Source organism: Neolamprologus brichardi, chromosome 4 (genome assembly GCF_056152115.1).
Source record: "Neolamprologus brichardi isolate AB-2024 chromosome 4, ASM5615211v1, whole genome shotgun sequence".
Taxonomy (NCBI): Eukaryota; Metazoa; Chordata; class Actinopteri; order Cichliformes; family Cichlidae; genus Neolamprologus; species Neolamprologus brichardi.
In genome coordinates, this window is record NC_142107.1 from 3,540,168 (window position 1) to 3,551,394 (window position 11,227).

Here is an 11,227-nt window from a genome sequence, read left to right on the forward strand (position 1 = left end):
TAAATTTTTAAATTGTGTGTGCAGCTAAAAATTAAAAGTTTTTAAGGCACTGACCAGGGAAGGAAGTAATAATTAAAACACTGAGTCATGATAAAGATGATAATCTAATCACAATCTAGTTTTCATGCTCCCAGTCAATATAAACTGGGGTGACTGACTTTGGTTCTTATAATGATGGTGATCATGCAGTAGTTCTTAAATCAAAGGATGAGGATGTATATTCTCTGCTGTTTGGACCAGTAAATGATCTTTGTTTTAAGTAAACAGTGAGTACGGAATTAATTCTAAATGTTAAAACGTGTTAATATTTCTGTCACTCTTCATATAACCATATAATCTGATAACCTTTCAGTTCTTAACAGTTTATTAATACTTAATAAGGTCACTGTAAACTACTGCATTTCATACTCCTGCAAACCTCTCATAACCACTGTTCACAATCTCATCAGGTTGTTACAATATGTTACTGCTACTTTTTAAAATGCTTTCCATTGATGGTGTGTTAAATAAGTAAAGTGTGGCCAATTTCAGACGATTTTTTTTTTTATTATCTTTCAGGCATTCAAAACCTAAACACATTCCCCAAACATTTAAGTGCTGTTATTTGTGAGTCTTCACTAAAATAACATGACAACACAACTTTAAAATAATCGTCTTTTATCATCACAACAAGTCAGGGATTACTTGTTTAGTCTGCCTGACTCTGCTCAGATCAGCGGGTTGTTCTTTGTAGCTTTAGGTCCAAACACGTGGTGAACACAATCCAACACTCATAAAACGGTGAAAGGTGTGTCTCTCATCTCGCCGTTATGTTTTCATTCTGCATTTTTAGACGTTACAAATGCCGATACTGACATATCAGCAAATATCGTCTATAACTCAGCCCCGCCCAAATGCTGGATTAGCCCCGCCCTAAATGAGCAATAGAAACAAGCTGCAATAGGATGATTTCACATGTTTACAAGTTCTGGATCAATTCAAGCTTCTCTTGACTGAAAAATACACTTGACATTTTTAAATTGTCTGTTGTTAGTATGTTGTGCTTGTAAGGTAACAACATTCACAGCTGTCCTGTGTTTTCACAGCAGTTTGTTGCTTCATATCTCGGAGGCTACATGCACACAACAGTGTCATTGGATTAACATGTTTATATAATCTCAAAACTGGGAGGTCAAAGGTGGACAAGTTCAGCTCATTCTTCATCCTTGAACTGTTTGTCAACTCCTCCTGCTGTGTCATCATCATCATCATCATCATCCAGCTTTTCAGTTGTTGCCGTGGAAACAGTTGCCATGGCACCCAATGTGCGTAAGTGATGCAAGTGCTCCAGGTGCAGAGAGAGCGTGGACCACAGGCCGTGTGGATGAATTGTGTTTGTGTGGAGTTACAAAGAGTTTTTTTTTTCTTTTCTGTAAACTGATCCACACCAACCTCAATGAAAGATAGCAGGAATTTGGCTCTGGGCCCTTTTTCCACAATACTTGTGCCACCTTTATGAGCTGTTCTCACCTGGGGGCTGGGTGAATAGATGCTCAGGTATAAAGTTTGAAAAGTGCGTGAGATCACACTGTTAAACAACATCTTTTTTTTCTTTTTCCTTGATCGCATGAGCAGTTATTATTTAATCGCTGAGACCTTCATCTTAGTTATAGTCAGCTGTATTTCCAGCTCTCCTCTCCGCAGAGAGGTTGCTTAGCATTCAGAATGTAAAATTAAGACTTTCTGTCAGTGTTTAGCTCTTTCGTTCCATATTTGGATCAAACGTGGTTGAAGGGGTGGACGTTTCCACAGGAGAGAGAGAGAGAGAGAAGGCAAGGCTTTCATTTCCATTGCAGATTCTGATCTTTCCTGAGCTTTACTTCTGTTACATAAAAATACATAGAGCTCATATTGTTTCATGATCAGGCTGGAGTCCAGTGGTGCAACCAAGGACTTGTGAAAGTGGGAAAATTGAAAAACAATAAATTCCTAAAAGTCATATTATGATCTTAGACCAGACTGACATAGTGTCTTTGTAGTTTTCAGTGAGTGAACTTTTTAGCTTTTTGGTGCAGAGCTTGATGGAAAGATTGATAGCATCTACACACTAAATGTGTGCATTGACCTTTGCTACTGGGGGGGTGGAGGTGGTTGACAATATTTTGTTAGCCTTGTTCAGAAGAATCCTACCTTCTTCCTCCTTGTTCTGCATTAATGCGAAATTAAGTTGTTGAACCAAACAAAACTGAGAATCTGGCTTTAACATTTTCAGAAAACTGGATGCTATGGAAGCTCTGTTTCTACAATAGGGGGGGGGGCATGGAGGGTGGAATCAATCACAACAATTGGGTTATAAATTAATGTAATCCTTAAGTGTTTTTAAACACCTTTTAAATAGCGGAAATACAAAAAATGCTTATTTATATAATACATTCGCGATTTAATTAAGTTTCTACAGAAAGCTACACATTTTAAGCTTAACATAGTCAGCTATGTTAAAAAAAAAAAAAATCATGTTTAATTTAGAAAAAAAAAATTCAGACAGAGGTAAGTTCAGATTTCGTGTTAGCTATTCTAACACCTGAATAAGTCGAAAGTTTGAGATTTGACCCAATTTGAAATTTCGCGCTATTGAGTAAAAATTATGGGTTTAGGTAACTCCAGATATGGAGATATTTAGTAGAAATTTCCAGACAGTCACCCGAAATTTTGACTTACGAACGACAAAAACAATAATAATTTAAAAATTCATGAGCAAAAAAGCAGCAGCTCCCCTTGCTGTAACCCTTAACAATCCTGTCCTCGTGATCTCTTTCCCTCTGCCCCTCGCCTGCACTCTAGTCTTGCGTGCGCGGCCTCGCGGGTGCGGGCACGTATCTTGGGGGCTCGGCCCCTACGCAACAGTGTGAGAGCGCGCAGGACTTAAAGCTGCTGTTGATGTGTCGCAGATTTTAAAAACTGAGAGAGGCAGGCAGCAGGAGCAGGCGTGAGGGGGAAGAAGCGAAGGCAGAAAAACAAGCGAGCGGCCGCTGTGACCCTGCGAGGGTTTTCCCCACACAAACTCGTCTTTAAATAGTATCTGTTATTTTAATTTTTGCACTGCGACAAAAAACAACAACAAAAAAGCCAACAAAAACAACAACAACAACCGAAAAAGCATAGATACCCAGTTCGCGTCCTGCTCAGGAGTCAGCGATCAGCGATGGAGCTGTCTTCAATTGGAGACCAAGTGTTTGCAGTGGAGTCGATAACAAATAAGAGGGTGAGAAAGGTAAGAATGAGCACGTAACTCACAGAAAAACTTAATCGCCTGTGTTTGTTTTCCCTCTTGAAGGAGCGCTCTGCTCCGGTTGCCATGCACAAACAAAACCAGGCTACGCACTTTTGTCGCTCCCAAATGCCTTCTCCAGCTTTTACGCTAAGACACAACACCGATCTGTTTTCATGCAACTGCGCCAAACTTTAACACTGTTTTAGCGCACGAGTCGCATCCTGTAACCTTCCTGTGCAACGGCTGACGCTGCTGCTGCAGCGTGTTCGTGTTTTGGAGGAGCCTACGCAGTTGTAGTGAAATGTGTGGAGGAAGAAGGGGGGTGTGTGACCTGAAAACAGGTCTGACGGCCAGTAGCTATGCGGGCAGCTGCGCACTTTATTTTCGGTTAGATGGTGAGCGCTGCGTAAATCCGTCGCTGACTCCTTCGTGGTGGTGGCCCATTGATTTTTTTGCAGTTGGGGGTGGTGGGGGGATTTGGGGGTGATAATTTGAGCAGCACGAGCGCACTATAATGTAGAAACGCGCTCTCGCGTAAGTTTAATAGAGCCTGTAAACAAACACGTTCTTCTCCTGAAAGCGCGCACTGTGCGCACGTCGGAGCTGCTCTTGTGTTGTTTTGTTTTGTTTTTATCTCGTCTTTACTAGAACAAACTGCGAGCATTGATTTTCGAGCTGATAATTTAAAAAGTTAAAAAAGATTTTAATTTTTTTAAAGATAAAATTGCGCAGCACCGCGTTGTTTACATGCCCCCGCCTCCCCTCATCTTCACATGTGGCCCCACCTATACGAGCGGAGGGCTGTTCTAGAATGTGCACGAGAATCGTAGAAACCGGCACCTGCTGTAGCCACGTTCGGTCACGTCATCGCCAGCGAGAGACTAGCTGCAGCCACTCAGCCTCGCTGTCATTGACGTCACCCCTCACAAAAACACCCCTTTAAAAAAAAAAAAAGAAGTGAAAATCCTCGTGACCCTCCCTCTGTCCCTCCCATCCACACTTTAAAGCGACAGCAGCTTGGTTCTGTATGCGCTGGAGCACGTGTTTTGTGTGTGTGCTGCATCATCTCTAAGTGTACACCACCCCCACCCCTCTGTCTCTCCTCAGGGTGCTGTGGAGTATCTATTGAAATGGCAGGGATGGCCCCAAAAGTGAGTAAGCCTTGAGTCATCATCTAGTGACCTCATCCCCCTCATCCGGTGTATATTTATGAGCGTTTATAGAATGTGCTTCTTCATACTAGATAGACTGACCGCTTGGGTGTGTGTGTGTGCGCGTGTGCGCTGGCAGGTACAGTACCTGGGAACCAGAGGACAATATTTTGGACCCTCTCCTTGTTCTGGCCTACGAGGAGAAGTGAGTAATTACAGAAACTGTTGTGGTTTTCCTTTCATTCTGTTAGTCACACTTTAATATTCTTGCTTTTGTTTCTGACCTCTCTCTCTCTGTCTGCTTCTTTTCCAGCCGGGAGAAGATAAGAACTCTGACCTATCGCAGGAAAGGTCTTAGACCGAGGAGGCCCGTCCTGCGGGTAGCGACACTTACCTTTCCTCTTGTCTCACAAACCTTTGTTGTATCTTCCTTCATTAACCCTAACTGCTGGCCAGGCTTGTTTGTTTAAAGGCAGTTGCACATTTATCCAGGTGATGACTTTTGGTATTTGTGCACACACACAACAAACAAATAAAAAAGATATTAAAGGGGTATTCCATCAATTTAACATTAAGCTTACAAATTTTTGGGATGTAGGAATCCTGGGACTTTTTTCTTCTTAGTTACTTATTGGCCTAAAGTTCTTCTGATGGGAGCGCCTCAGGTTCAGTGTCAAATCACAGACCTTACCATTAGCACCCAACAAACTCTGCCTTCTGCCGCCTGAACCGCCTGACCTGTAACCCTGCTGCTAATGCAACTTGATCTCAAGCTCCAGCCCAATAACCCCAATTACATCACCATGACATCAGTAGGATTATTTTTCAAGCTCGTTTTACTAGCTGAATGGTACTCAAATGTAAGTTTCATGTATAACATTGCCAGAATGCCCCTTTGATTGAAACATTTACATAAACAGATGGAAATATGAGGAAAACAAAAAAAAAACCAAAACAATGCTGCATCATTGTGAACAATTCTTTTGTTGTTTTGTCTTCACAGTGCATTATTGTCCAGATGTTTTAACAGTTTAAAACATCAGTTTCTTTACAGAGTGACCCATTAGCGCTGATAATCAATCACTAAGATACAAAACCCCAGCAGAGATCAAGGCGCAATGGCCTTGGTAGTTTTTAAAAGACATGTTTCTAAAGCGAGGGGCGTGACCCCCGAATGGTCGTTGCTCTCACTGTGTCATTATCACTTCAGTCGTTAAAGGTGCAATTTGTAAGAGTTGCTGTCGAGCTTTGTCCCACATGTGGATATCAGAGCATCACAAATTAGCCAAGTCAAGCTCTTGATATCACCATGACGATGAGGACCAGAGAGGGTCCTTAAAAGAAAATCATGCATTAACACTTGGACAGAGTCACAGCCTGTGCGCACTGTGCAGTGCTCCTTCTTTGGACCTACACAGTATGTATGCAACACTAACTCACTGCTGCCTCTTGTGGTAAATAGGTGGTATTTTAAAAAAAGGCAAGCTGGGCATAGCTGGTTTGGAACTTGCATTTTGCACCTTTAAGCTCCATTTACTTGTTTTTGAAGCGAGTTTAGAACAGTTCTGGTGTTTCGTGAGATGATGACTGTTGTCCATTACTTGTATCAAACTGCAGTAAATCTGTAAATACACATCTTTTAATCTTTTTAATAGCAGATATTGGCACATTTTCTGTACTTATAAATATTCACAGCAGCAGGATTGTTTTATTTATTTATGTATTTATTTTTTGGTTAGTATTCCACCATCCTAGCTAATCCTAGCTAAAACCATCCTATCAACCAATTTCTGCAGAATTAAGACATTTCTAAAAAACCAAAATAAAACAAAGGTGTTAAACATGCTAAACAGTTTGCAGCTTGGATAGTGGTGTTGGCTGCAAACTGAATATCACAGCATTTTCTTCAGGACTACATTTCCCATACACGTGCTGTCTGTCAAAAATGAAATGCATCCTATGTTTCCACTGTAAGTAACTCAAAAGGCAGAACTGTATTTGCTTCCTGCTTGTGTGCACAGTCATGCAGCTTCTGACCTGCCACCATCTCTGCTCTGCCCCAGAATGTCTTTGCCATGGACCTCCGCAGCGCTCACAAGATGACGGAGAAGCCTCCACCCCGCATTCGCCTCTCCCTCACCCGCTCCATGAGCACAGACGTGGACCACGTTGAGCGCGGCAGCATGTACCAGCGCCAGGTGAGGAGGAATGGCCGGCAGAGGGTGGCCAAAGGAGGGCGAGATGGCAAACGCATGCATCTGCAGAAGAAAAAGATAGAGCCCATGGAGGAGGACTGGGGCGGCACCAGTGAAGAAGAGAAGTCTGAGAGCACCATGGGGGAGAGATGTGAAGGCAGTTTATATGGTTGGTTTGTCAAGCTGATAACAAAACGCAGTAGCCCCACTATGACCTTTGACCCTTAAAAATGAACAAGATGTGTCACCATCTCTTTTCAGGCCTGTCAGAGTGCAGCTCACCTGCTCTGCTCGAGCAACATGACCTGGAGCTGGAGGTGGGGGAGAAGGTGGGTGGTGACCTGATGCCGGTAAGCTCGCACACGTGGATCGACATCATGGGCGAGTGCGATTCGACACCGAAGCCAATGCTTGTGCGCAGCCAATCAAAGGACAGCGCCTCTGCATCTGAGGCCAGACTGGGCGATGCGGTTTCTGTGAGTGACAGGTCAGATTCGGACAGAGGAGAGGAGGGCTGGGAGTCGGGCCCGGAGAGAAGCAATGCAACCTCAGTGATAGTGAGCATTCGGGGGAGCAGAGGGACGGCAGGTGACGCCGCTACCGTCTGCTCCCTGGCTGAGGTGAGGAAGGAGGAAGCGAGAGGCGACGATTTGATCGTCGCCCCAGAGACTGCTTCCCCAACAGCAGACCAGCCGGAGACCGTCATCTTGACAAAAGTGACTATAAACTCTGTGACGGTGACGTTTAAAGAAGCGAGGGTGGCCGAAGGCTTCTTTAAGGGCTACTGAACAAGGGTGACGAGTGGCACCGAGAGCTCAGAATAACCATAATTAGACTTGCCACTCATTTTGTACATGTAAAACGGTCACGTATGTAAGATAACTCTACATGTTTACAAAGCTACATTCATTTCTCGCTGAGTTCGGTGAAGAAATTCTTGCCTTTGCATAAAAAGTGAGTGGTAATTTTATTATTGTGGCTCATTTATTAGATGTGATAGGAAGCCTGAAGCCCTTAAAGAAAAGTGCTCCAATTATCCATAAGAATCCAGCGGACTAAATAGGTCTCTGGCTGGTTTCTTCCCCGGAGCCGCTGGGTTTACCGAGAGTGAGACACACGTGAGACAGCAGCCTGAAACGATGCAGTTCAGATAACTACTCAGATGCAGCTACTTTTCTCAGTGCTTTCCAGCAAGACATCGGTCTCACACTCAGATCGGTTCTCGGGGCCCGTTTTCAGTCGCTCCTCTTTCTTACAAATGATTTTGTAAAGATGTTTCTTTTGTCATTTAATTTTTTTAGTATTTGCACAGAGCTAACCGCATGCCCTGTCAGTCTGTGCCACACATGCTCAAAGCCCTGTCCTGTGCTTTGTTGAAGAGGTTTATTTCTGTCACAAAAGCAAGAAAAAAAAAAAAAAAAAACAAAGACAGAGAATTAATGCCTGTCGCTTAGATGAAGTTCTGCGCTTCAAGGAGGATGGATGCACAAAAACAAGTACTCAGCCGTGTTCGCCGTTTGTCTGTCCCTTTATTTTTCAAGTATGAAATGCTACCTGGTTCTATTTTTGTATTACCATTTGATAGTCCACTCTCTTCACTAGCCTTTGTGCATATCAAAACAGGAGGTGTCGTTTTACTCAGCTGCTGTGTAGGTAATGTGCAAATGAAAGCAAGTGTACATTAAGCCGGACCGTAGTGCGCTTTTATTTATTGCATGTCACACGTATAAGCTAAACTAACTTATGTCACTCGGTGTGTCCAAACGAGTCTCTTTCTCTCTGACAAACATGAAATGTCAAAGATGTCTTCTCTCTTAAAAAAGACATTTTTACTTTGACTCTATTTCCAATAAATGTGTACAACAGTAGCTGCCGCCTGGAGTGTGCTTAGAGGGGGTGGGTATGAAGACATGTTTCTGTGTTACCTTTCTGAAAGAGATGACGAAGCCAGTCATGAAACACAGATGTATTCAAATTTATTTTATTCATTTCTTGGGAAAGTTTTTTTTTTTTTTTGACAACGAACCTTCTTAGTTGTAGTTTTGCTTTAGTGCCTCGTGATGAGAGATTTGTTTCAAACCCACTATCAAAACCTAACAACCAACTGACGAGCAGTTTCACGCCCTTGTCGTGTCATGATAAATAAAGCAGAGAAAACTTGCATTTGGTAGCTGTTCACTGAAATTTGGAGAACAAGGCACAAAAACATGGAAGTGAACCATTTATTTGAGGTTTTTTTTGGCCTTACACAGAGAGCAAAAACCAACTGGTACAGTCTTAAAAGGGAATGAATGCAGCTCAAAGCAGCGTGAAAGACCAGACCTTGGTTAGATGTTAGACCACATCCAACCAAGTCAAGGACACTCAAGGAGGTGAGGTAGGTGTATCGTCACAAAGTCTGAAATCAAAAGACGCCTTCATGAAAGTTCACAACAAGGTACAAACCACTGGTTAAACTCAATAACAAGAAGGTTAGATTAGACTGTGTCAGAGCCTGCACAGTTCTGGAAGTTTCTTTTAAAAGATGAAACCTAGATTAACTTGTAGCAGAATGATGCGAAGAGAAACCGCTCATGAGCTGACCCGTTTTCACAGAAATGATCCCCACTCCAGACACCTTATCAAATGGTGATTAACCCTCATGTTCATTTCTCAGGTACAGCAATGCTGTTCCTGGGTCAGTTTGACCTGGGGCAGATTTAGTTATCTAAAAGTGTCAGAAACCTTTAGAAAATTACGATACACATTATTTAGCATTATTAACTCCGTTACTATTTCATTCAATAATTAGTGCAGTGGCATTTCTTACACCTCACACATGGGGGGTTCAGTGAGGATATATCACTAGTTTTTCATTATATACACTGGAAGGACTTACATATAAAATACAATCATTTTTCATGACATTGGGGTTTTTTTTAATCTAGTCTAACAATAGGGGCAGCACGGTGGCACGGTGGTTAGCACTGTTGCCGGTCCTGAGTTCAATTCCACCATCAGGCCGGGGTCTTTCTGTGTGGAGTTTGCATGTTCTCCCCGTGTTTGCGTGGGTTCTCTCCGGGTACTCCGGCTTCCTCCCACTGTCCAAAGACATGCAGTTTGTGGGGATAGGTTAATTGGATAATCCAAATTGCCACTAGGTGTGAATGTGCGAGTGAGTGCGAATGGTTGTCTGTCCCTGTGTGTTGGCCCTGCGACAGACTGGCGACCTGTCCAGGGTGTACCCCGCCTCTCGCCCTATGACAGCTGGGATAGGCTCCAGCGCCCCCCGCGACCCTGAAAAGGATAAGCAGAAGCGAATGGATGGATGGATAGTCTAACAATAGGTGTCAATTTGTCTTTCTCTCATCAGGCAGTGCTTGTCTCTCAATTGTCAAATTGGATTACTCTGCAGAAAACATAGTCTCCAGGGCCATCGTAAAATATATGTCTCTGCATCCCACAGACTGGCTGTTGATTGAACCTATGACCATACATGGGACCCTCAAACATCCATACAAATGCATTTTATCCAGCTTCCAGTTCTCCCCCAAAATGCACAGTCACTTTAGTCATTTTGAGCATGTCTGTCTGTCTGTATTGAATTGGGCTCAAAAGCTGACTTGATGTCAATCACGTGCCATCCTAGTGGGCCCTGGTGCTGTCTTCATTATATTTCATGCCAACAGTTTTGCCTGATGTGCATTTGAGGATGAAGATCACTATATTTTACCATTTTTTGATGTGATTGTCGTGCTTGCAGGGATATGATTGGCATTTTCCTCATTTGGAAATCATCAGAATCAGAAATGACCTCAAGATGGTCTTCATCTTCAGACACATCCATCGTCCTCTGTGATCAAAGTTGAGTTGTAGGCTCCAGGGCTGTCAGAACTTTACCTCCGTAAATCACATGTGGCTGCAGAGTGTCATGTTGTTAGGACTCCTTTACAGAGAACCTTTACATGCTATGCTTCTGTATTGCTGCACATGGCCTGATAAAGGAGACGTGGAAATCACTTCAGCATGCCGGTCAGAGTGAAGTTAATGTGACTGATTGAACAGATATTCTTGGTGTTTGTCCTGTGTGCTAGTAGCTGTACTTAGAGTAAAAGAGAGTCAGTGAAAATGTAAAAGGAAAAAGCCAAGTTTACACCAAAGAATAACCCACTCCATTTACTTGTTGTTTAAGGGTGTGAGAGCAACGTTTAAATATAAAGACAGAATTCAATTTGATGTGAGGTCAGTGAGAGGTTGTGGTAAAATTGCTTTCAGGCAACAGGGGAAAAACAATTAAGAATATAAGTTGTGTCTAAAATCAGAATTGATCATTATTTATTACTGATGCTCATCAGGGAAACAGAGAGACTTTGGAGACTACTGAAAAATGGTGATGCAATTTTCTGGAGAACTGATTTGTTACTGGGTGCTGATTTCATACCTGTTGATCTCTAATCTGAATCTTAACCTGCTCCGGAGTGGGTCTGGTTGATGCGACTGCTGATAGAAGCAGCCTGATGAAATGAAACGGGAGATTCTTGAATGGCCAGGTCAGTCACCTGATCTCAGTCCAGCAGAGCATGCCTTTCAGTTATCAAGTACAAAACTGAAGGTAAGAAAGTCCTGCTTTATTCCACATATTTCAGTTTCTA

The 11,227-nt window shown here is 42.8% G+C and overlaps 1 protein-coding gene across 1 annotated transcript; it reads left to right on the forward strand.

Annotated features, from left to right (window-relative positions):
• The first annotated feature begins 2,875 nt into the window (after nucleotides 1–2,875).
• cbx7a (chromobox homolog 7a) lies at nucleotides 2,876–8,464 on the forward strand. Its single transcript, XM_006797973.3, has 6 exons — nucleotides 2,876–3,250; nucleotides 4,358–4,401; nucleotides 4,541–4,606; nucleotides 4,715–4,781; nucleotides 6,465–6,765; nucleotides 6,858–8,464. The coding sequence occupies exons 1-6, from the start codon at nucleotides 3,182–3,184 to the stop codon at nucleotides 7,382–7,384; spliced, it is 1,074 nt and encodes a 357-aa protein (XP_006798036.2). The 5' UTR covers nucleotides 2,876–3,181; the 3' UTR covers nucleotides 7,385–8,464.
• Nucleotides 8,465–11,227: the final 2,763 nt, after the last annotated feature.

Bases quoted from the DNA above. Each gene is read 5' to 3' on its own strand.
- cbx7a (XM_006797973.3), top strand. From the start codon at position 3,182: ATGGAGCTGTCTTCAATTGGAGACCAAGTGTTTGCAGTGGAGTCGATA. The intron at 4,402-4,540 runs GTGAGTAAGCCT...GTGCGCTGGCAG, and splicing joins TGGCAGGGATGGCCCCAAAA to GTACAGTACCTGGGAACCAG. The intron at 4,607-4,714 runs GTGAGTAATTAC...CTTCTTTTCCAG, and splicing joins GTTCTGGCCTACGAGGAGAA to CCGGGAGAAGATAAGAACTC.